General features: G+C 41.2%; 1 protein-coding gene across 1 annotated transcript; it reads left to right on the plus strand.

The window, feature by feature from the left end:
* Window positions 1–128: 128 nt before the first annotated feature.
* On the plus strand, window positions 129–19,714 carry st7l (suppression of tumorigenicity 7 like). Its single transcript, XM_030419106.1, has 15 exons — window positions 129–381; window positions 768–850; window positions 2,189–2,348; window positions 2,432–2,486; window positions 2,665–2,780; window positions 2,958–3,036; window positions 3,344–3,432; window positions 4,146–4,246; window positions 4,401–4,515; window positions 4,658–4,730; window positions 4,830–4,932; window positions 12,448–12,598; window positions 13,093–13,185; window positions 13,285–13,424; window positions 16,689–19,714. Exons 1-15 carry the CDS (start codon window positions 129–131, stop codon window positions 16,782–16,784), a joined length of 1,707 nt encoding a protein of 568 aa, XP_030274966.1. The 3' UTR covers window positions 16,785–19,714.
* The last annotated feature ends 6,766 nt before the right edge of the window (window positions 19,715–26,480 follow it).

Here is a 26,480-nt window from a genome sequence, read left to right on the forward strand (position 1 = left end):
AACTGTTTGTAAGAAACCGAATAACTATTTGTGTCGTTCATATTTAATTTTGATTACTTTACATGATGAGTAAACACTAAAATGTATAATGTATGCATGTATTTTTGTAATTTTTTGTTACTCCGGAAATGGATTCTCGCCGAGATTTCAAAATAGAAGTCATCTTACCTCGCGGTCACGTGACTCCACTGTTTACAGGCATCCGGAGAAACATGGAGGACACCGCTGGCAGTAATCCCCAATCTCTCGGATTTACAGAGAAATTAAAATCGTGGCTCTCGTGGTCATGGACGTACGTGTGCTTCATTTGGTTCGGCATGGTGCTGATCATGATATACGTCCTGTGGAGCCCGCTGAAACTGCAGGAAACTCTTACCTCAGGTGAATTGAGGCAACTGCTAGCTAGCTATTGTTAGCCTTCGGGTTTAGCTGGCAGCAAAGCGGGAGCTGCTGGTTTGACAGTTCGTTGTCTCGCTGATTCGAGCAGGAGGCTTTTTTGTCAGCTTTTTCTGCGAGTTTTTAAATATTTATCTCCAGCTCCTGGTTGTATTATTTTTCCACCAGTAGCTCGTGTTGCATGGAGTCAAAATTCAGCAGTTTGTTGTTGTGGTTACAAGAATGCTACTTCAGTCATCATACTGTATGTGGCTATGTATCACCAGCTATACATACCAGTGTGCATCAATGCTGGCATATGAGCCTTGTTTTTAATGCATGGTTTTCAGGTTGGACACTTTACTGACTGTCTTCTCTTTTTCTTCTCTCAGCCTCAGTGTTTTTGAATACACTGACCCCCAAGTTCTATGTGGCTCTCACTGGAACCTCCTCTCTCATCTCTGGACTCATCCTTGTAAGTTATCACCTGAGTTATTTCATCACTCTGTAGCGCACTTAATAATATCTGCTTGCAGGATAGATACTAGACCCTATTCACGTTCAGGAAACCAAGATTAGAGACATGGTTGGAAGCCTAGTTTTAGTAGATTGGCACTAACTAAATGCACATCCAGAAACATCAACACCAGCCCATTAACGTTAGTCTGGTTCAGTGGTTCCTAAACCAGCCATTGCAAGGGGGCATAAAATATGGAGCAGAGGAAATGTAGAATGAATCCGAGGCCTAGTCCACATGTGCACAGGTGATATTTGAAAACCTGTTTTAAAACAAAACTGAACAAATGTATCAAGCGCACCCTTCAGAAAAAGGAAATCACATGGCGGAAGATTTGTTACACTGTGGTTGGTTGCTTAGTCACACAAGTACCACAATCTACTTTTACTTCCTCTTTACATAATATATAATTTTGTGTCATATCCCATATATATATGTTACAGACACCTGGGCAGGTACCAATGCAATAGATAAATTCTTTCTGAAAACAGGACAGTATTGATGAGGCGGTGAGACATGGCTGCTCCTGACAGAATCCTCCTGGATAATGCTTTTTTTATTAAAAGATTGCTCATATCTCTCTTTTACATCATTGTAGTTTCAGTGCCAAGATACCATCCATTCCTTAAATGTACTGACTCAAATCCTCCACAGTATGATACATATAATCCCAGTTCACCATACAGTACACTGGTGAGAGTGGGCCTGTGGCATTGTTTCCAAAAAGTCTCAGTTTCTGCCCATCCAGACATGAACACTGACAACGGTGTCACTGAATAGCTTCACCCTGAAAGGAGTTTTCTAAGGTCCATTTTCAGCATTAGCGTTCCTATGAAAGGGGAAAAGGCAAAGACAAAGCTTTGCTGTAAGAAGCAACCGTGTATGTGTGAACAGGGCCTAAGTAATTTGGTGGTAATAATCAATAAGCAAGAGTGCCCTCATGCTGGCAAGGCTATATCAGGTTAGCAAGAATGCATTCAGAGAAATGACAGGCAATATACAAGATAAACAGGTTTTTGACAGGGAAGACATAAAACTCACCTGACAAAATATGAGTTTATCTTGATCTCAAGTTCAGTGTCATTACAGCCAAAGAGCTCTGTGTCTTTTGGGTTTTATGGCAGTTTGTGGAAAGTTTAGGATGCATGAGTTAAATTGTGTGTTTTCAGCTTGCAAAGGTAGGCATGACAGAAAAGGTTCAGGAACCGTTGTGTTAAGATAGAAATTGCAACTAAGGGGTAAAAGAATACTTGTCTTATCATGTGCTTTTTGTCACCGTGTGTGTTCCCACCACAGATATTTGAGTGGTGGTATTTTCGTAAATATGGGACCTCGTTCATTGAACAAGTGTCTGTGAGCCACCTGCGTCCTCTTCTTGGTGGAGTGGAGAACAGCTCCACGACCGGTCTGTTCGCATCAGTTAATGGAGAGGCAGAACCTAGGCCCAGTGTTTCAGGTAAATATGTATATATGCAAACTGTCACTGCGAGATTACTCGTATTACTGCCACCACTATTAACAGTGTCCTCCTTTTGGTAGAGTGCAAGGTCTGGAGGAACCCCTTAAATCTGTTCAGAGGGGCAGAATACAACAGGTACGTGCTGATTTTAGAGGCTTGATGCAGATTAAACTGTGTGGAATGCGTCGAATAGTACTTTGAACTTAAGCGTTCGGTGCCTTTGGTGCAAGAGACTTCATTCAGTTTAATTTGATTCACTGTCAATAAATAAACTGTAGCAAATAAATTCTATGCGATGCTCTGTGCGCTACAGATACACCTGGGTAACAGGGAAGGAACCCTTAACATACTATGATATGAACCTGTCCGCTCAAGACCATCAGACCTTCTTCACAGGAGACACTCCGCAGTTAAGGCCAGAAGATGCTGGTGAGTTTTAGTCAGAGACAAACTGAATCAACCAGTTTAGTAAATAATGCAGAAAACAGAGATGTGGAATTCTGTTTTGTAAATGTTAAGCTTGAAGTGCTTTTTGTTTTTTTGTTGTGGATATGTTGACTGTAAAGTCACATCTATAATAATCTTGAGTTCTTTCTCTCACTACAGTGATGCAGAAAGCCTGGAGAGAAAGAAATCCTCAAGCCAGGATCAGAGCAGCTTACCAGGCCATAGAAATGAACCATGAGTGAGTCCTCCTCTTACACTGTTACATATTCTCTCCTTAAACACTGTGTCTATAAACACAACACTGTATCTTCTGAGTAGTATCTCCTGTTGTAATGCAGTAAGAAAAGAGAGTATATAAATGAAGATTCTGCTTCAACTAAGAGCATAAATACATTTGTGTAATCATATTCGGGTCCTTTAATGGGTTATTTTTGTGATTGACGATTTAGTTTCTGATATTCTTGTGTATGACAAAGACATTTTTCTGAGGGATGAGCTGTTAAAAAAATCTGTCCCTTTGTGTTTTACATTTTGTGTGTGTGCAGATGTGCAGCAGCCTATGTTCTCCTAGCAGAGGAAGAAGCCACAACTATTACAGAAGCGGAACGCCTCTTCAAAAAAGCATTAAGCATCGGTAAGAATGTATGAATCTCTTACTGTAGAGTAGCAGGAACACAGCTGACTGATAACTGATTACTGAGCAACTACACCGACAACATACTTGGCCGCACCCTCTGCCGTGCAGCTCGTCAGAATGCGCCATGTAACTGTGGCTGCAAGTAGAGCAGACCACATCTGTCCACACCCAACTGTGATGAAGATTGTAACTGCAAGCCAAATGTTCCATCAATGCATCTTCCTCCGCGCAAGACCACAAAGATACGTGGGCTGAAGGTGCTCTTGACATCTGAGGCCTATTGACAATTCTATCAACGTTATTCATTTTTTAAACTTCTATAGACTTATAAGTCAGAATCAGAAATACTTTGTTGATCCCAGAGGAGAGTAATTCATTTGCAGTTGCTCCTTCTGGAATAGAAATGCCACAGTATAGAGAAATTATCTGTGTGTTATGTGTATTAAACTATTGTACATGACAACTCTCTCTCCATGTATATAGAAATAGAAATGCTCCTAAAAATGGTAATATGTAAAGATGCGCTCCTCATACTACACTCCAACTACGCCGTAGATGTTATGAATAATAATGAAATATAACTGTATAAATGCTGCAGTGCGCCAAAGAAGTCACACGGTAGAACAGCAGCAGAGTAATTGCACATGGTATTGCACAGAAAACGTTTTTGCTTATTAAATCTTTTATATGTTCTGTTTTTCTGTCCACAGCTGGAAAAGATATCAACTTACTGGTGTACATTAAACGCAGACTGGCAATGTGTGCACGAAAACTGGGAAGGATTAAAGAAGCAGTAAAAATGATGAGAGATGTGAGTATACATCAAAAACTTGCACCTCATAATGATAACCGCTGTATTGTGCGATTTGTCAAATGACTCCTGCAGCTGCTGAGGCGACATGTTTACTGTATTTACAACAACTAAGACAGTGTGTGTTAAGATGTGATGTTTTATCTCTTCACAGTTAATGAAGGAGTTCCCACTGTTGGGGATGTTAAATATACATGAAAACCTCTTGGAGGCACTTCTAGAGCTTCAGGCATATGCTGATGTCCAAGCAGTCCTTGCCAAATATGATGGTAAAACTGAATGAAAAAAAAAAAAGTCATTCTTTTAAAGGCATTCTAATGTGTTTTGACAGAAATTAGCTCTGTGCCAAAGAATCTGTCTTCAAAATGTCTGAGCGATGCCGCTTGACCCTGATTTCTTCTGCCATTGCAGACATCAGCTTGCCAAAATCAGCCACTATATGCTACACATCTGCACTGTTGAAAGCACGGGCTGTATCAGATAAGTACGTCGCATTGCCAATCAGCATGTTTTATATGGCTGCGGTAACAACAGACTTTAATCGCTATATGAGCAGTGTGTCATGTGAGGTGTTCTGTCTCAGGTTCTCTCCAGAAGCTGCGTCAAGGCGAGGGCTAAGCACAGCAGAGATGAATGCTGTAGAGGCCATACACAGAGCCGTTGAGTTCAATCCACACGTGCCAAAGGTCAGTCATTATACGAATGAGTCTCAGATAGACTCTGGTGGTTGTTTTGGGCTACGGAAACCCAGTGATTGATTAAAAGGGAGTAGTTTCAAACCCGGGCCCTATATTTTCATGTTTTGGTGTGTAGATGATTCATACTTGCCAAACATTTTCAATAAGCTCCAGTAGATCACCTCAGCTGGCAGCCACGACACGGCCACAATTTAATCCTTTGGCGCAGCTCCGGGTGTCAAATTTTGATATACCTTTTAGTTCAAGAGTAAGATCCTCTTTGAAACCAGAAACACTAAATCTTATTCAAGGAGAAGTCTTGCTCTGAAATTTTGCGAGAGGCTGAGTTGTTGCAGGAAGATTCTGACTAACGATTCCACCGTCGTCTCCGTGCAACAACTCAAATCTCGGAGGGAGACTTTGTCTCTGGTAACTAAAAGATCTTTGTTAAAGGGATATTCCGGTGTAAGTTTAATCCATGGTCTAACACACCGTGAAACCGAGAAGCCTTCCTTGTTGTGGGGAAGCCCTGTGAGTTGATAACCGAGTGCAGTAGAGTCCCGCAGTAATGATCATCATTGAGCTGCGGAACTCTACTGCACTCGGTAATCGACCCACAGGGCTTCCCCACAACAAGGACGGCTTCTCGGGTGGTGAGTTTTGTTTATCTATTCCGACAAATCTGGCAATGATATCAAGTGTTTGATGCCTCGAAATATGTGCTGGGACCCTATTTCTAATGTTGCTGAAGTTTGGTGCTGTTCTGAGCATTATTTGTGGCTTTTTGATGGCGGTTTTATATTTTGACCCATTTACTGCAATGTATTGTTGCCGTGTGGTCGTTTCTGAGGATGCTAAAACTACGTTAGCTAGCGGTCTGCAAACTTTATCTCCCGAGAGGGAGTCTAACACAGTTTCACGGTATGTTAGACCATGGATTAAATTTACACCGGAATATCCCTTTAACAAAATGTTTTAAACTTTTCCTTAATGTTGGATGTCCATCTGCTGGACCATTTTTCAAAACTTTTGGTAAGTGTGAACCATTGACATTTCAAAACATGTAAATAATGGGTCCAGGTTAAAAAATACCAACATTTTCAGTTGTCAGTCATCCTTAAAACCATTATTTGCACGTGGCATTCAAATGTTTATCAGTATAAAACCTTTACAAAAGTTATTACCTGAATGATAAACGGTGAGTATGAGTTAGTTAGACAATCTTCATACTTGCTCACCAGCAGGTGTCAGTGTAGATCTTAGTACAGCGCAGCCCTTCAATTATGTTATCACCTGTAGTGTCAGATTTAGGCCATAAATCTCTTCGTTCTCCATATAAGTGATTTGAATCCAATCCAGTTGAACAAACCGCTATCATATAGTTGATGTGTATTTGCTGGAATCATCAGCCTCTCACAAGACCATTTCGGAATCGTGCATGCATTTCTAGTTTTTCGCAGGTTGCTCCGTTTTAGTTTTTGGCACCAAAAGAAAGTGAGTGTTTCTAATTTTGCATAATAGAGCACAGCTTTTTATACAGCTAGAGCAGGAAGAACATGGGACGACAATTGGATATCTCCCTGGCCTTTCACATCAGTTCCCACAGGATTAGATGTCACACATGCTCACACAATATCATACACAACTAGTTGCAGCAGAGTTTTGTCTGAGTTTAGCCTTTGTAGTGTGGTGTTGTTTCATCTCATGGACTCCTTTTTCTGAGAGAGAGAAAGAGAATCAGTGTGTGTTTGTGTGTGTGAGGGGTGGGGGTGTCAGCCAGCACTTTGATCCGGCCTTTGATTTTTAAAGTGTGGGCCCTCATCTTCAGTGTCTCTCCAGTCTCTGCTCCCTCCCCACTGTGCCCAGAGGCGGCCGTCCTCCCTCCTCTCATCACGTACCCTCATCCTGCTTCTTATCCTCTCATGTTCCCTCATCCCGTCTCATCCCCTTATTTGAGCCAAATAGAGTCTGATGTTTGGCTACCTCTGCCAGCCTTATCAAAATGACCTCTGTGATTTTAGGTGAATAGTTAAATTACATTATGAAATTTGTAACACACCTTTCCCAGAGGATTAGTGGAGGGCTCATCTTTCAGCATTTAACTGGGGGTATAAGGCGGGGGGATTGTTGCTTTGTGTTGTCTGGCATGTCTGAATGATGAGTGCACCTGTGTATGTGGCCTTTTAGACAAGGGCTGGCCCCTAAAGTTGGATCTGCAAAGGACTTTTGTACAAAAGTTGAATGGAGCCTAATTCTGTCCTATTGAGTAGATAGTGTAGAAAAGTGCACTATCAAGTAGGGCTTTAACAAATTATACTTTAATTAGTGACACATCGTTTGGGATCCTTTGATTCAAAGTAATTGAGATAAATAATTGGAATCAACAACGTAAGTGCTTGTTAATGCACAAAGGCATGTTTTAACAGATTGAGAATACAAGGCTCTTTCTAATGAGCCCTTCACAAGTTGCTAATATCATTAATCTTTGGAAGCAGATAAGATACTAGTACTCCAGACGGTACTCCTTGCAAGCCTGCAGGCTCTGGACCAAAAAAAAAAAAAAAAGAAAATGACGTGATCGTACAGCTCATCGACAGTGTTAAAGGGGATACACTTAATTATTTTGATTTATATCCTCATGTACTGTGCAAGCAAAAATAATTAATAATTAAGCAAGATATTAATGAATAAACTACATCTGTGTAAGGTGGCAGGAGATGCTTTGGAGGTGACTGGGTAACAGCTTCTGTATGTTTGTGTTGCTATAGAGAAGCCATACCAGATGCCAGTGCTGCACTGTACTGAAACAAGCAGAGTGGATCAGATTTGGCAAATCTGAGGCCGTCTGGATTTTTCTGAGTTTCTCAGTCAACATCATCATCATCAGTGTACCAGTGGACCGTGGTGACTCAAAGTTTAGGGGAAATTTGCTCAGGATAGGAAAGAAGCCAGTTTGCAGGATAAATCTGGGTAGGGAAAAGGTGACAAAAGAGCGTTTTTCCTCCCTCATTAACAGCATCTTGAGCAAGACCTTTAATCGCCAATGCCTCAAGTTGGACTGCTCAGCAGATCCGACGGATCAGGATTTCTGTGATCCAATTTTTACTGTTTTTTTTACTTGAAAAATCTGTTGAAATAAACCTGTCCAGTAATAATGTCCAATGAAAATAATTCCCTCTAAGCCCAATGTTAATTGTGTTGTATTTTATTGGATTTTACATGTTTGTATGTAAAGGGGGGAGTAAGTGATTCTGGAGAAAGATTGTTGATTGTTCAGCCTCATTCCCACTTCGTCAAATAACAACACTTTTGGTTGCTGATGAATTCCTTTAAACACGGATAGTACCTGGCCAGAGAATTTTGTTTTTTTTGTGGGATATGAAAACTTTCAGGACACACAGACCGACACCAATTTTTCTTTCAACCTTTTTTGAGTAAAGGTTAAAAAAAACTATCAACCTAATGGCCAGTGGAGAAATGAAGGAACATTGTTGGCCCAAGAATTAAGTGTGTGGGTGTGTTATCAAGCTTGCCAAGGAGCTTATATATGAATATCATGTTAGGCTACATCACATGAGCTTATTTAAACTGCTCAATAAAAGCCATACACACACTAAACCCACAACCACACACACACACATACACACACACGCTTCAGCCTTTTTTCTGCCCTCCTCCCGCATGAACCCTCACCAGCTCTCCATTTTGCCTCAATTTACCTCTGTCTCCCCTTTGTTCACTTCTGTTTTCCTCTCCTCCTCATCTTCTTGTCCTTCTCCATTTATCCTCCTTCTCCACCACTCTTTTCTCCGTCCATCTGCCCATTCCAATCAGCTTCCCCACCAGCCAGTGGTTAAGAAACTGACAGTCTGACTGATGCTTGGATAGCTGATCAAGTGTTCCTGCTATCTGAATCTGCCTTGCATTTACATTTACTACCACTTCGGTCCATACACATTCATTTCGAAGCAGCCTGGGTGACCCCATCCCATCTACCTTGCTAGTTTACTCCACTTTGGAAGGCAGTTTCTCATCTCACCTCATTCTAGTTGACATGTTCTCATCCAGAACGCCTGTCAAGGCTTAAAAAAGTAGACCGTTGCTTGGTATAGCTCTTGAAATTGGGTTTTTGGTTTGTAAATTGAGACAGAGCAGCAGTCCTGGGGTTGTTCTGAATTAAGATGGATGAGGTTTGATTCAGACCAGGAAAAGGCGGTCGTTAGGGTTTGCCTCATCCCAGCACAGTTTGGAACAAATGCTGTGAGTTTTTATGCGACTATCTACACCCTCAGTAGAGGTTGGAGTAGCTGGAAGTGGCGTTTACTGACTGTATGAAATTCTTAATCTTTGTTTATGTTTCTACCCCAACACCTGTTTGTCTTAATGTTCTTTCTCTGTACACGTGCGTGCTTGTCCGACCCTTATAGAGCAACTACAAGGCTGATGTCATTGTTGCCTGCGTCCCATTGTGAGAGGCAAAGTGCTGCAGATTAGAATCAGAAGGCAGCTTATGAGTTATGCTCTGGGCTTATGACTGGCCAGGGATAAAAGGAGAACACATGAAACTCAATCCCTTCATCAAAGAGGCGACAGGGAGTGGAGAAGCAGACTGAAGAACGAGAGGGTGGGGTGTGGGGGGCTGGTAGGCCAGCACAGAGGACTGAGGTGTCACCAGGTCTAATGCTGTGGCATGCGAGGAAGGACAGCTGAGCAGCCAGCCGCTCTAAATGGTTAATCTTAAAACACAAGAGGACCCAGACCTACATGAGTGCCATATACTGGTCATTAATTCTCAGCAACACACTGGCATAGAGAGTGAAATATCTGTCAAATATTTACTGTTATCTGTAAATATCCAGGTTTAATCCAAATAGCAAATTGGCAGATGTGAAGTTTATGATTGGGCCTCATGCCTGTTCCTACGTATGCATTGTGCAACCAAGAAGTGGTAGGTTTCCTCTTCAGCTGGCTGTCTGCCCTAACACTGGTGCCGGGGGAGTAGAGGATGGTGAAAGGTTTTGTGCTCAGTAGAACGGAGACCAAGACGCTGAGGAGGATGAAGGTGGACAGTCAGATGTCTTGGCTGGAGCAGAGAGAGGGCTGATTTAAGTAAGTCAGACAGGATAAGTGAAAAGGGCAAACACGCAGCTTCTGGGTGTCTCTAGTTGCCGATGCTTGTAATCACTGCTAGAGGGTGTCAGGATGGAAAAAGAGGAGGAGAGGAGTCTACTAGAATGGCTGAATAAAGTGGAGTGACTGCACTTGTTGGGTGGTCGTGTGCTCGATCTGAGTCGGTATCCATGAAGGGTAAGAGGTTCAGCAGGTGGCAAATGAGGAACAGACAACAGAGTACTGAGGTGGGCCTTGCAAACTGTCTGCACACAGAGCAAAATAAGCAGGAATTTTAATGAATATGGCACAGTGGTAGTTCGAGCCTGTGATGACAAGGACAGTGTGGAGGATGAATGAGCTCAAGAGCAATGGATGTAATCGTCCAAGCCGATAATCGCTCCCTCAGTAACGGGTACAGTGTGGTGTTTTGTGGTAAATGCAAATGTCAGCATGCTAACACAGCATAGAAAAAGGGATTGGAATCCCAGGTCTGAAAAGTGAAGCTGAAGTGCCTTAAAGCTGCATTCTGTCTATCAGCCAGCCGGCAGCAACTCCACTGTCTAGGAAAATAAGTTGGGTCGTATGTAAGATGATGGTCTCAATCACTGGTTCCAAGTCGTCTTTAACACAGAATAATGTTCATTTAGAGTAAAAAAGACAGTAAAGCAGGGTATGCTTTAGGGCGTGGCTACCTTGGTGTGTCCTCGGATGATAGACGGACATTGCCCACCAATTAAGTGAGGCAGCTATCCAGCCTGAGTCCTGGGCTCATATTTTGAAAGCTAGTTGAGAAAGACAAGGATGAGCCAGGTCGAAGAGTCTGGGCAGGCTGTGATCATGAGGGGGCGAGAGAGGAGAAAGAGGGTAAAGGCAGGGGGAGATGGGCAAAGCAGCATGGTCTGGCTGGTTAGATGGATGGATGGATGGATGGATGGATGGATGGATGGATGGATGGATGGATGGCTGGCTGGCTGGCTGGCTGGCTGGCTGGCTGGCTGGCTGAGCCTGTGACCATGGAGGGGATTAGACAGGATTAGCTGTGGGGTAACCTTCCCAAAGTGTCAGTCTGAGATCCAGAGCGCTGTGAAGCTGGCCGCCTGGGAATCCAGCCCAGGGGGCCCCAGCCCCACACATAGGTTTTGTTTAACACAGACCCCTGCCACACTGGGCACCACAGACATAAAGTACATAGAGTGGCAGATTTGTCATAGTCAGTATGCACCAGCTAATGAGTTATCTATTGACAGAGCTAGGTTTTAATTAAAATATGTATTACAGAAAAGAAATATACAATATACACGTTGTTATTTCCACATGTGTTCCCTGTCATTTCCAAAAGCATACCTGTTCTATAGGTTGTAACTCTTGAATGTGGGACGTTGTCAGTGAAGCGAACCGGCTGACTCGCTGGGACAAACTTACACAGTAGGGAAAGGGGGGTTGGGGGGAAGGGGGACGTTACACATTCATGGAATGAATGTACTGTACTGAAACAATAACACACACTCTGAGAGCTTTGGGAAGCGTTTCCCTCCCACCTTGAACAATTGCAAAATATGGCTGTCAACAAGTACCTCACATGAAGAAAATATGTTTTCAGTCCGCAGAGAGTTTAACCAGAGGGAATTACACAATAGTGATGTACTGACTGAGAAGCAAGGGTAGCATGTGAATGAAACCATCAAAGCAGTGTGAAATGGTTTTTAACCACAAGGCGGCAGTTTTATAGTCAATTGTTTTTTTTTCATTTTTTTCTTTACTGGTATTTTAATTGTGGTTTGGTTGAGAATGCAAATGTAGTCATCCTTCCTAGGTTAATGTTGCAAAGCTATCTTTTGCCATTATTTCACAATAAAGACTGTAAGGAGGGAGAGTGGAACAATATGGAATGAATATCTCTGAATGAGTTCAGTGGACCGATCTGCTTCAGATAAAACCGCGACCACCTCTGTATGACGAAAGTCACGGCGGCAACTTTTCCAATGGAAACCGCACTCACGCAGGTCCTATGAAATGTGAGAGTCTGAGTAATGTTAGTTCAAAAGACTATGACAACATGGAGAGAAAGCAGATTGTGCACAAATAAACAGACTTTGGTGAACTCTTGTTCAAATAGTTGAATCACTGCACTCTATCACATTTTGTGATAGCCATATAAAGTGCACCTGTACTCAACACCTCTGCTATTAATTACCGGTACTACATCCAGGAGCTAAACAACATCAATTGTTTCTATTTTTCCTTTTTTACTCTATTGACACTGATATGTCGTGGTTTCTTCCTTGTGACAAAAGTACTTATTATAAGTTGCTTTGGACAAAAAGCATCTGCTAAATGCCCTAAATGTAAATGCAATGTTGTGTAGCGCATACTTACAGAGTTCTTGTATTCCTCCTTCCTCCTGTCCTGCAGTACTTATTGGAGATGAAGAGTCTGATTCTGCCTCCAGAGCACATCTTGAAGAGGGGCGACAGCGAGGCAGTGGCATATGCTTTCTTCCACCTGCAGCACTGGAAGAGGGCAGAGGGAGCCTTAAACCTACTACACTGCACCTGGGAGGGCAGTACGTATCACTATTACTTATTCATTTACGGTCTATTTAATGTAAATGACTTGCACACTTCACTTTGTGTAGATCAGATTATACAACGCTTTGATAGAGATGAGCAATAACTGACATTCAGAGTATCTCCCCTCTATGCACGCTCTTCAATTTTTGAATTGTGTCATAGGTCGTGTACGCTCAGCACACCCACAGATACTCTATTTGTGAATATACAGGGACAAGATCATCACTCACACGAAGCACAGGAAGATTGTTATCATTATATTTTATTAGGATGTTAGTATCTTGTCACTCTGTATAATATTCTGCCGCTTAAATAATTTACTTAAACGAATATTGTGTCAGCTGTTGTAAACAGCCTCTTCTAGTCACAGTTTAAAATACCAGCGATGTTGTTTAGAACAGTTTTTCACATTGTGCTCTAAAGTCATACTCGGTGCGTTATTCATCTTAATTTAACTTCCTATTTATGTCTTTGTTTGTCTTCACAGCCTTCCGGATAATTCCCTACCCCCTAGAGAAAGGTCACCTGTTTTACCCCTACCCAGGATGCACAGAAACAGCAGATAGGGAACTACTGCCCTGTAAGTACAATAGCCAAAGCGCACATGCATTTTTTTATTTTTTTTGTAATCATCTGCACTGGCTAATGACTTCCTCTATTTTTCTGACCGTTGCTCCAGCGTTCCACGAGGTGTCTGTGTACCCAAAAAAAGAGCTGCCCTTCTTCATCCTCTTCACAGCAGGCCTTTGCTCTTTCACTGCCATGCTGGCCATGCTCACACATCAGTTCCCTGAGCTCATGGGTGTCTTTGCCAAAGCAGTAAGTCCTCGAACTACACATCTCGATTTCTTTCTTAAATGTTGCCGTTTTGAGTTTTATAGATATTGATTCATGTAGTCCACTCTCATCATCACTCAAAAGGTTACAGTTTTTTTTTTTTTTTTTTTTTTGCACAGTGACAGAAAAACGTCTAAAATACCCATTCAGGTGTTTAATTTAGTTCAGACTTTGGTCTGGATATGTATGCTACTTAGCGCACATTTAATTAGATGGCATCATTTGCATATTTAAAATGAAAATTTCACCAAAAGTAATTGTCCTAAAGGTCTTACAAATAGCAGCTTTAATAGAAGTTATGAACTCAGAAAGATTCATGGTGACTTAAACCGATTCCAGCCAGAACCTATATCTATATCCTGAAAGTTTTTGCAAAGGTATATAAAACATTTTATTCTTAAGAATATGGTGAAAATGTGTTTGTTTCATCTTTTGACAGTATTATCTGGTTCTCTAATATGTCAACAAAATGAAACAATTTTCATGTTGAAAATTCAGTTTATCTTTCATTGGATAATCCATCATTTACACAATTAAACATAACATTTCAGAAAATGTGTTATACAAAAAAATCTACAGGTGAAGTTACATGGTGATTATCTGTTGGTTGACAAAATGACCATATTCACCTGTGCATTCACCTGTGCTGTCTCCCTTTAACTTACACTTATGTGTGAGTTGGCTGACGGTAAGATCGTCAGTTCATCTCTGATCGAGGCTTTTTCACTGAACCTTTAACTCATGATAATTACTGCTTTATATCACTGTAACACTGGAGACTCACTGGAGTCATAGGCCTGTCTGTGTGTCACGCCAAGACGAGCTGTGGTCTAACTTAAGTTATCAGTGACCACAGTGGAGTGATGTGAGCTTAATTCTGGAAACATCACAGCGTACCTTACAGCCTTAAAGATTTAGAAACTTTAAACATGTGCATGACTTCCTTTATCTGTTTATTTACTATAAAAGTGTTCAGTTATCTGTTGTAGTCAGTTTGGCAAACTCCGTACTTTGGCTAATCCTTTGTTTATGGTCGCCCTGTTTATTACGGGTTGCCTCTACATAAAGTCGTAGACTTGTAGCGAAAACAAGGCCACGGAGAACATTTAGTGCTCCTCCTTTTGTTATGAGAACGATTGAGTGCAGATAGGACTTTTACAGCAGCCCAGGCGAGCCTGGTCTGTGTAATGTTCAGATGGAGTGCATGAAAACCATCGAGGGAGGAACACAAAGGTCCTCACTGCCTTCTGAGGGAAAACAGATTTCTCTGAATCTGCTGCTCTTGAACAGGAGAGCCAAGCAAGGCAGGACAGCGGTGGTGGCAGTCTGCCTGTCCTTTTATTTATGGATACCTGACATGTATAGCATAGAAGTTGAATATGTTTCATATATTAAATGGGATAAGAGGAGTACTTGATTTGCACTTGTCTGGCCAGGCTGATATGTCCACTTATGGGACTATTAAAGTGTCAAGTGTATCAAGCACACCTCAAGTAGCTTCAGAGAGAAACCATATTGTAATATTTTAGAGGACATTTCTCTATTACCAGCTTACTTAAATCATTATTGTGTGTCCTTTTACATGCTCTATTATACACATACCTAATAAACTGTGTATCCTAGATCTTAATCTTAGATCTTTATGGATATATGCCCTGCTGGTAATCATAAAAAACAAGTTGATGAGTTTCTTCTAGGCTCCAAAAGGAGAATTTGTCAGATCAGTAAGAGAATTACAAAATGTTGCTTTTACTTTATAACTGACAGCAGAGAATAAACATAATGTCTAAATATGCTTCTGAGATGCATTTAGTTTATTTATCATATACTCTAGCAGTGTTACATCAATATAAACATGTTGGAAAGATAGATTTTTAAAACATGATTAGGATTTTATGATCACAAATACAGTATATATCTTTTAAATTGAATACATAGCTGTTTACATTAGTGCGCAAAACGTTTTCATTTAGGTGCACCATCAAACTATTTAGGTGCACACAATAATACACACTATACATTTTCGATTTTAATTTCCTAACACGTTATGTAAATGATTATCAACAGGAATACAGGTTTTTCATTATTTAAATTTCAAGCAACAAGAAATTGGGTTCACCTCATTCAGGCGCACCAGCGCGATCGATGTAAATGCGAAGTTGCACTTGACAGGTGGTTCGGTGCATGTGCGACCAAAATAGCCGCACTTTGGAGCCCTGTATCTCTGTTCAGACCAGTTAATGGGATGTGTAATGGCTGCTCAGTACATCTGTTCACCTCATTAAAGAGCTCATGATGGTGAATATAGGTGTGAATGCCAAGGCACTGAGTTATCCTATTGGTTTACATGACCAGGAAAACAATGTTTGATAATGGCCAAAAATGTGGAGACAATGTTAAAATCTACATATTTTCATATTATCATATTACATTATCACATTATCATATTACTACAGAAGAACACACTGTAAGTTTTTTCATGATTATCCTTCTAGGCTCTTTATTCTTGTTGTAATTATTACGTAAGAAAGCTGTTTGAAAGGGTGACGATCATTTCAGTGTTAGAGTATCATTTGCCTTCTGCCAGTTTTGTCTATAATTAATTTTGTGCGAAAGTGAACGCGATTGATTCGATGTGTAAAAGTGTGTTGACACGTAAATCATGGATTATATCAAGTTTATCCGCAAATCAGATAAGTATTTCAAACTGTCAGCGCTGTTTCTGCAAACACATTTTTTAAAAATGGTAACACTTGGATAAATTGCTGCTTTGGCGTTCTCCTCCCTGCACTGGAGGAAGTTTCAGGATAAGAAGTATAAATATATTCAGCTGGACTGCAGTGCTGTTATTCAAATGTTTTGCCCCGCCATCGCCTGAAAAAAACCTTGCTCCTCTTCTTCCTGTATTTAATCTCTTCAAAAAAAAATAGCATTATCAGAACCCCAAATGTCACATTTGTGTTCTTTCCAGAAAGGACAGCAGTCTAAGAAATCTACATTTATGTCTTTATAAACACATCTGGTTGGGATTTTGGTGCTTTCTTTTGATTTTCCTTACTAAAAAAATAGTACTTTTTTCCCTCTTGATTCCTAATTGTGGCAACAGAGGAAATATTTGAGCAGAGTTTTTTATGAAATTGTGAGCTTGTGGGCTTTGTTCGCTTAAATATTTCCTAAGATTGGTTGAGAGGCGGAGGCTTCACTGACATTCAGCTGAAGGCTCATTCTGCCTTTTCTCCCTTTCAGTTCTTCAGCACACTCTTTGCACCCCTGGGTTTCTTCGCAGACAAGATGGAAAGCTTCATGCCGTCCAGTTTTTGGCACCAGCTGACTCGAATCTGACCCCGTCTCTCTCACACACACACACACACACACACACACACACGCACACACGCACACACACCAGTACCACTCCAAACCCTCAGACAAAAAGTGTTTGCTCTCCTGTCTTCAGCATTACTGTCCACTTGCTGCATTGTTACTGATTATGTTAGCTGAGGTTGTATCAACACAGCAATACCACTCTTAAGATGCTCTCCCACACTGTTACCGCAGTCAGAGTTTTTCCAAGACCGCATTTAGTGAATACCATTTGCAACGATTTCACAGGGTCATTCATTTTGCCGTTATGTTAGCGGTGGCCAATTTAAGGTTTTTTTGATGTATCCCACAAAGCCTGGCTGCAGATCTTATGAACAGAAATTGAATAAGGAATTTGCCAGAGGTCCTCTTTTTTTTTTTTTTTTTTTTTTCCTAAATCATGAAAAGCTAAAAACTGCATGTTTTTAATCCTCCTCCAATTTCTGTCTAGTCTGAACCAGTGTGTTACTGGCAACAGGAAACAGAAACAACATGTACATGATGGATATCAATTTCTTTTCCCTGCTCCTTAACTCATGTGCATCAAAACGATCCCCATCAGGTATTTGTGATTGGAATCTGCGCATCCTATCTCAGCCCCTCAGATTTTTTAAAGTCTGTACGGCCTCCTAAAAAACAGAGCTGTGATTTACAGCCTCCAAGTGCCTGCAGTGTATACAACGCCTCTGCAGTTCAACAGTTGTTGCCATGGCATGACACCACAGCAGTATATCACCGGGGCAACCGCCGCCCCCGCAACATCGAGATGTAAATGGGATCATCACCGGTCACAGTTAGGCCTCCCGTGGCATAACTCATCTGTGCTGATTGCACTGCAGAATGTGATAAGTCAGGGTGTTGGTCAACTTCGTATAAAAACCGATGAGGGCGCACATCGCAGGAGTCATCGAACGGCACAGGAAATGTAACTTCGGCTGTAATATCGTCGCTGTCCAGTCGAAAACCACTTATCTCCCAAAATGTCAGCTTTTCATGAGCTCAGAACAAACAGCCACGTTTTCAGCTTTGTGGCAACGCATTTTTCAGATGAATCAGTGACTCTGTAAGTGGTTTGTTTGGCTTAAGAAATAGGAGAATTGACTCAACTCATAAAGGAGCGCTCCTTCCTTCAGTTTTTATTAAAAAACACCAAATTTGGAGATCTGTGGTTTTGACTGGACAGAGACGTTATGCAAGATTGGTAGCTCTAAGTAGTACTAATAGAGTTCTTCCATGAGCAAAGTTAAACCTGACGAGCCCTCAGAGAAGCATTTGGAGATGAGGCCAAAATTAACAGACATGCACAGACAAAAAAAAAAAAAAAAATCCCTTTCTCTGCCTTTGACCGGCTCTGTTCTTTTTGCCCGAAGTGGTACATGTATTGATTGTATTGTAACTGGACATTTTTCCCCCCTGTGAAAGATTAACTCATCATCTCTGTCTGTAAACTGGCTGATAATGTTTAAAATAACCAGTGTTCAAATGTGCCTGGTTTGAAATTATGATAAAGTCTGTAAATGTAATATATATATTCCCATTAGTCATGACAAATGTCACGTGTTAAGATTATTAAAAAAGGAAAACGAACTAAGCAAAATGTGTTAAACAACTTAGTCGTGGGTGATGATATAATAACACATTATCATCACCTTTTTATCACATTAATTGGTTTATTAGAATTTTAACCGCTTAAGAAGGCGATGTTTACGACACTTTGTCAAGATATGCTACTTGATTGTTATCATGTTATTAGCTCTACAATAATAGAGTAGAGTTCATGCCCCAGGATGTACTTTAAAGGGTAAGTTCAGGCCAAAATGAAAATCTAGTAATTATTCTCTCACACACCCCAGTTGATGGAAAGTCAGGTGAATTGAAATGCAGTAGTAGTAGATGGGGACTTGTTTTAAAACGTAAAAGATTACTGATTTGTTTTTTGAAATGGCTCCATACAGCTTGTCCGGCATAATCTAAGTTTCTGGAAGTCCTGAGATCCCAAATTGATTTGAAAAGATATAAGTTAAACCCTTTTTAAAGCTGAAATCTCCACTGTAGCTGCTAAGCTACAATAGTTAGCACACACCTAAACTGAAGTGAGTGCACAAGCTTGAACACACATCAAGAGTGTGAATATTGTCTTTTGAAATCAATCTGGGATTTGGGGATTTCTAGAGAATTGAACTATGCCGAAAGAGCACTATTGAGCCATTTTATGTTTTCTTTCAGTTGTTTTGTTAAATTTTAAAAAAAGTCCCCATCTACTTCAGTTATTGAGGAGAATGCTACAACTTGCTGTGAAGCTCCTGAAATGTTTCGTGGCCCACAAAAACTTTACCAACTTTTCATCGGCATGAAGATGAGAAGATAATGACTGAATTTTCCCCTTTATTGTGTGAACTTATCCTTTAAGCAACACACTGACAAATTCCTCACTCCACATGTCAAAGTGCCTTTTATTGAATCATAATAGTTTAACACCAATTTGGTATTTACTACACCTACATTATTGATGTCAAGTTTACTGGCAACTCTGTTAAATTTTTTGAAAAACAGCAGTGGAACTTATGACAGAATAACTAGATACAGCAGCCGAGTAACGACGGCAAACATACTTGTAAAAATGTGAACAATGGCAAGCTGGTCATGACGTAATGGTACATAAATGTGTGTGTGTTTCAAATTTGGATAATATTTTCAACAACCCTGAATTACAAAGACTGTTGACTCTGGCCTATAATAATTGTGTGTTTAAATTTGTGACACTTGAAATGTCTCGTTTTATAGTGTGCAGCCGAAAAATGTAAGAGTACATGCTGAAGACAGGGGAATGTTTGAACAGATGTAACTACCCTTGGATGAGTTTGATTGCAAAACTCAGAATAAAAAAAAAATAAAATGACTTTTTCAGTGTACTTTTCTTCTGTGGTATATATTTTTATTGTTGTTCTGGAGCAATGGTGTGTATTCTCTTGATGAATCTGTACGTACTGAATACTTTGATTTAGTTGCAAGTACCTGCGATGGGATAAGACACGCTGGGACTGTGAGAAAAGCTTTTTGTCTGATCATAATTATATAATCGCCAAAGTGAACTGCAGCGTTTTATGCAACAACAGGAGGCCTTTTAAACACTATTGTGTGGTGAATGTCACTTTACTTTATCTTTTAAAGTCAAGTCTGTATTGACAGGGAGTCGGTTGTTCAAGGACAAACGGCTCACTCTGCCAGCCTGCTGCTGCTCCCGGACTATATAAAGCCAAGAGCCATCATGCCCGTCTTTATGATTACACCACTCCAACGCCATCAGCGGATGCTTTTATGTGGCGTGTTCCCAGTGAACCACTGGTGCCATAATCATACTCCGTGTACTCGTGCTTAAAGTGGCGAGCAGCGGTAATGAAAATCGCTGTCGAGGGCTGTTGACGTGTGCTCAAGTGTTTGCTCTCAGTGCCAAAGCACGGTTTCGTGCGGCATGTCGAAACATGAATTGCTCATTGACCTCTGTAGCAAAGTGCATCACAGTCAGGATACCCGCGGAGGAAAACAAGACAGAATGCAGACACTGAATAGATTTGGTTTATTTCGTACTATAGGAGATGTTTGAGACATTTATACAACATTTATTCCCATAGCCAGTAAGATTGGTGGGAAAATGAAGCACTCAAATGATTATTTGGAGCATTCATGTGTGTGTAAAAGCCAGGTAAGTGGTAAACGATACCCCGCACAGGCCCACAAACACTTAAAATCTCCAGTGGACAGATGCAGTCCTGACAGTCCCACTAAAGAAGGGTTTTTTATGTGCTGCCAGCACAATGAATTTATTAACCAGATATTTTCCAAGTGGGTCCCTGAAGGTCACATACAGTATGAAATGTATATATTTTCTTTTTAAAAACATCTCCGATATCAAAAGAACATACTCGCATAGGTAAGATATCTCTGAGATGGCTCCTGACCCCTGACCCCAACCCAGTTGAGCATGTCTGGGATGTCATCCAGGTGTGAGATCCTCCAGATAATGTTCAGAGCCCTACCAGTGCTTTAGATTAAAAAGCAGACAGGACATATCCCAATCAGACATCGTAGGGATTATCAGGAGCAGCTGGCTGTCTTTGCCAATGCTGTGATATCAAGCTTACCTGTTAAGGCAAAGTGACAGGCTACTGTCATGTAACATTGTTGTACCACTGGTACTCTAATCCAACACACTCTTTGTAATTGGGGTGGGATATTTAAATGGCTGGTGCCCGGACCTCTGTTTGGCTCTTACTAGCCTGCTGCTACACTGCTCCTCTGCTAACAACACTTCTCAAAGCGCTTCCAGCTACAAGCACTGAAGCTGAAAACTGCTATTTATGTCTGTGGCTTCTTTAAGAAACTGACAAGCTAACAGTTGAGTCCTATTTTTGCTTGCTCACTCTGAGTAATTCGGGCTATCAGATGTAATTTGCACAAGCTGCACAAGCTGTTTCCCTGTCACTGTTCCAGCTGGGACCGTGGCAGCTCTTCTTCACTTTACCTGAGGAAAGTGCTCTAATGCCTTCGCTGATGTGCTTGTCTCTAGTCTGTGCTTCTCTCAAGGCTTCATGGTAGACACAACCATAGGTATTTACATTCACATTTTCTCCACACTTCATTCCTTACAAGCAGCAATAAACTATTTCAAGTTTTCAAGCTAACCCACCGTGCTCCTGTGCTAAGGTTTAATGGTTCTGCTACACTTGACAACCGTAACATTTTGTCTCTGTGCTGATTGTTTTCTTTTGCTTATCTGTTTGTAGGGCGTTGTCTGTTCAAGCCATTTATTTTATTTTTTTTGTTTAATATTCTCAGACAGCTGAAGTGTCTAACATGTCTCAGTGTCAATACCCATCGGCTGTTGTGTGATAGGTGACGATTTAATGGCAAGTAGATCAATCTGCGGACACACAGTGCTGGACACGCCCCCATGACACAGCCTCAAAATGTTTAGGTTTAGGCACCGAAACCCTTAGTTAGGGTCGGGAAAGATCTTTTACTATTACTTTTACTATTGTGTAGTAAAATAAGTGGTGTGAGGTCTGTGAGACATTGGCTGGGCCCTTCTCTTTTTTGAGCAATGGATAATATTTTAGGGGCTTCAGTCGTAGTAAGCAGATATCTGGATAACTTCTGTGCGCCAGTCATTGTTTACAGTAAGTTGGGATGTAAGAATGGAGTTGAGAGACGACGTCTAAGACCTTATTGTTTCGCAAGTAACAGACCAAAAATGTTAACTGGTCTTCAGATGATAGCCGATAGCGTTCCGAGACTACATTTTGGCCAATCCATTCAGCGTCTTTCATTGTCCACATGGACCATTTCCCTGCAGGCAACCAAAACCCACTCAAACGTGATGGTTTGGTGAATACTTACACGGAAAATGAAATGCCTTCAAAACCCAAAATCTTGTAACTTGCCAAGTGGTTCTTAGACTGCCAGATGGTTTGTTAATCAGAACCATCTGGGATGGCGCTGCTATAAATTGTTTGATAAAGGGCACCTTGCACCTTCAAAAAATACTTTGTAGGGTATTGGATGAACATTCTGTCTATCGCCGTCCATCACAGGTTAACTTCATCAGTCAGAAGGAGAGCACTACCCCCAGCGGAGCCAGTTGGTAAACTGGACACTTACCCAAGCCAGTCAAGTAAACAGCGATTATATCTTATTCACTGAAAATGGCTTGCGGTGCTTTTCTCCAAATGAAATACACTCTGCAGTTCTAAAATAACAGTTGCTAAAGCAGCATCTACGCTAACCACTTGACTTTGTTGGTCGTCACACCAAAACCAAGACAGTAGCTGCCATCTCTACCTGACAGTGGTTCATAATGAGGACACCGACTGGTTCAACCGCTTTTGTATTTGGCCACGAGCGCACATGTTGAAGCCTGGCAAAACAGATATGGTGTTTCACAAGGTAAACAGATTCTGCATTCATAGCCAGTCATCTCTTAATAAAGATTAAGCTCAACTGACTCTTCCGCTGCACAACAGGTGGGTAAACGGTGGATTTACTCTTCTCAGTGCACAAGCTGGTGTATTCCCACTGTGGTCTGTGGTGCCCAGTGGGAAAGTAGCCACATGGCAGCTGGTGCTTGTGGCCTATGAAATAGATTTCGGCGGTTGTCATAGTGGCTCTCTAATGTGGCTTGTAGGGGAAGTTTTACCACCACTTCCCCTTTAGTCTTTATTGTGCTGATTTTGATGGTTGTGGGAAGCAGTGCCTCGATGATTTATGTCAGTTCTGTATTCACTTAATAAATCCAACTGCATGTGATTTGGCTGAATGAATTGAAGGATTAAACCATTTAATATCCAGTGTGCATTAATAGCTGTGCTCCCTGCTTGAGTATCATCGAGAAAGACACTGTACTACTACTCCACTATTTACCCTTGTTGTACGTCACAGGGGATATAACCATCAGCTATATGCCTACAATATAATGATCTTGAGTTATGTTGTTAATTTACACTGTACAATCTTAACTCTGTGTTTCTTTCTCTTTCTCAATGCTTTAGAAACATACTGTATGTGAGATTTATATCTGGATTTCAGCCTTTCTCCCACTAACAAACGGGTATGATGTCACTTGGCAAGGACAGTTAACACACTATGCTATAGCAGCTATAGTCAAGTCCAATTCCATGTCCACATAAAGCTCTTAATTACTGCCGATAGGGTCGTAAGGGCCATCCTCTCTTCCAAGAGAAACAGTGAAACCTCGGGGACATTTTTGCCAAACACTTTCAACACTTCTCCTAAACAGTCCAGAGCGCAACAATTTCACAATGTATACATATCAACATATTGCCCATAACACTGTATATCATAGATATTCATCACGCAATTACTTGGAGCGCTGTGTTTTGGACTGGACATCTCTTCAGACAAGTTCAAGGAGAATATTAAACATGTTTACTTATGAATTTGACACAACACTGAATCGTTCCCGACTCATTATAGCGTGTAAGCCAGATTCCAACATTTCTCTCTTCTGGTTTCCTGCGAATGTGTAACATCCACGTGGACCACACTGTTAGTCTCTCCGCCCCAGGCCAATTTTAGCTCGGAAATGTTGTTAAATTGAGATGCCCATTTGATATCACTATGATGGCAGGGAATGCCTGCGATGCCTCCCCTGTTATTTTTACAGAGTTCAACTGGATCGCACACTGTGGGGGGACAAAGCGGCACGGGTACTCTACGACAGATTTAACGATCCCCAAAGTGTCATTAATCTACTCCCTGTGTGTTGTGCCCAGCTAATTGCTTTGCAGTTTACTTTGAAAAGAAAATCCCTCAATTTTCAAGATTCCATAAAAGTTGATGTTATGCTGTTTACAGACTTTAGGGATACTACATTATGGATTCAGTTCTGTTGCTATCTGCCAGTCCACTAAAGTTTCTGGAAAATACACTCAGGGATTACCTGGGGCTGGAGGAGAAACATTTATTCTTAGATGCACTGCAGTTCTCTCTTGAAAGATTATGTCAATGCAGAAAAGTGAATGAGTGGAAATTAAAAACAGAATTCTTGAAATGATGATCATTTGAGAGATTTCATAAGACTGGCCTCTGCGTCACGAATGGAACCACTTGGATTATAAAATTTTACAAAGGTAAACACTTTGTTGACATTACGTTACCTACATTATTCCAAATGTTTCAAATAAGGCAAAATCCAGAGAAATCCATAAGTTATCTCAAGGTAGAGGACTGTTTTATTTGGTTGCATGTTGCCATAACTTTCACGAATAGAGAACTGAAACATTACCCCAGCAATGGTGGTTGGTTAATTGTTTTCACCATCAAGGATGCAAATTTGACCAATGGATCTTTGCTTATGTGTTTATTTGCATAACTGGTGGCAGTGTTTATTCAGCCCAAAAGAGACGGATCACTTTACTGTACATTAGTTGCAAGCTAGCAAGCAACAGCAGGCAGAGGCAGTGTTTGTCTTCGTGTTTTAATTCAGGTCAATCATGACAGATGGTACATTTCCCCTCCAGCTCCAGTCGACGGTCAACATTACAAAACATAAGCAGCCGACGATGGCAGTCACCTTTCCAGACTGCTGCTGCTGACAGGTTTATAAGAGCGAAGATTACACTTTTTAAACCCCAAATGTTTATAAGTAATCTCTGAGCTCTCGTCCCATCAGTAAAAGGCTCCAGATCAGAGCAGAATCTGATATGACTCGGGGTGTTTATTCCTCCAGAAGGTCTGGCTCTGCACCCAACTTCCTCCTCCTCACCGCTCTGGCCGGCCCTCCCCACACAACACCTGGCAAACCTATTTTGTTTTATTTTGATAGAGAGACCCCAAGTGGCTTCAAGTAGTTACACACTGAGTAAAAAAATCATAGACATTTTCTGATACATGCAATTGTTTCATATTTTTATTTGTAACCTTCCGAGTCAGAATCAAATCACGAGGTGCCTCGAGATTCCCACCAACGGATAAAACGCAGGAGACCGCATGAGCTGGAAGAGAACGGAAGACCTCTAAAAGAAGTGACAGAGGGTGGATCAACAAGGTTTAATATAGAGCCAGGATGGTATTTTGGGACCTGCATTTCAAAGGTGCAAATACCTCCCAAGACACTAATACAAACTAGGACACAGGTGCACCAAACGCTGACAGGGGAAAACACCGGCACGGGAATAAAAAATGTGGCATCAGCCTTAATTGTGACAGTGAGAAATTCATGGCAACAGCAACGGACGAATTTAATTGTTGGCTGAAATGCACGTCATTATCAATTTTGAAAAGACCCAAATGAATTCATGAAGCCTAACAACCAGTATACTGTAAACCCATTGTACAGATCAGTGCAGGCTCAGTGGTTTCCAATGTGGATTTAGGCATAAAACGTTACTTTTCATAACTGACTGTAATCGTCAGTTCGGTGCTTTATTGCTCTCAGTCGAACTGGGGGAATTAAAACATCTTTTTTTTTTTAGGGCCGGAGCAGCGCAGCAGGTTGGCCCCCACTGTGTGTGAGCGGCTCTCACCTTTTCTAATCTCAAAGAAAAACACAGCCGACGTACCCACCATTTACATTCAAAACAGGCCCTTTTGCTTGCAATTAACTTTTGACTTGTGAACGTTTGACATGGTGTGTGTCGTTTGGCCTTGTTCAAAGCACTTTACTTTGGCTTCCCTCCTCATTACGTGGACTTGAAAAAATGTGTTGACTCTCAGCATCCACAGCTTGTTGTCAGCTTCATTTAGATCTATAAACCCCTCTGAGGGTTGTGTCTCCAATGGCCTCACATGATGTCTGGCTGCATAACCAGATGTTGAAAAAGTCAAACTCGGGGTCCGCAGCTACTTCACTGCTCTTTGCAATGTCTTGGACCGGGTTCACGAAATACTTCACTTCTTACAAACCAGTCGGAGCCAGTGGATATGTGCACAAAGGACCCGAAAGCACAGTTGCCTAAGATTGCATTTTAAAAGTGTTCTGTCACAATACGATGATAGAAGAAACATGCTCTGCTGGACTTGTAATTAAGACAGTGAGAAAGCAGAGAGAAGAGATAACAACCTTAAGATACAACCCAGCAGAGAGAAGCACATATTGGTAAAAGAACATGTAATAATGACTATTCTGAAAACGGCAACAGGACTTAATACATATTTCAAATC

This window comes from Sparus aurata, chromosome 6 (genome assembly GCF_900880675.1).
Source record: "Sparus aurata chromosome 6, fSpaAur1.1, whole genome shotgun sequence".
Classification (NCBI taxonomy): domain Eukaryota; kingdom Metazoa; phylum Chordata; class Actinopteri; order Spariformes; family Sparidae; genus Sparus; species Sparus aurata.

Bases quoted from the DNA above. Each gene is read 5' to 3' on its own strand.
- st7l (XM_030419106.1), top strand. From the start codon at position 129: ATGGATTCTCGCCGAGATTTCAAAATAGAAGTCATCTTACCTCGCGGT. The intron at 2,487-2,664 runs GTACGTGCTGAT...TGTGCGCTACAG, and splicing joins AGAGGGGCAGAATACAACAG to ATACACCTGGGTAACAGGGA. The intron at 13,425-16,688 runs GTAAGTCCTCGA...TCTCCCTTTCAG, and splicing joins TGGGTGTCTTTGCCAAAGCA to TTCTTCAGCACACTCTTTGC.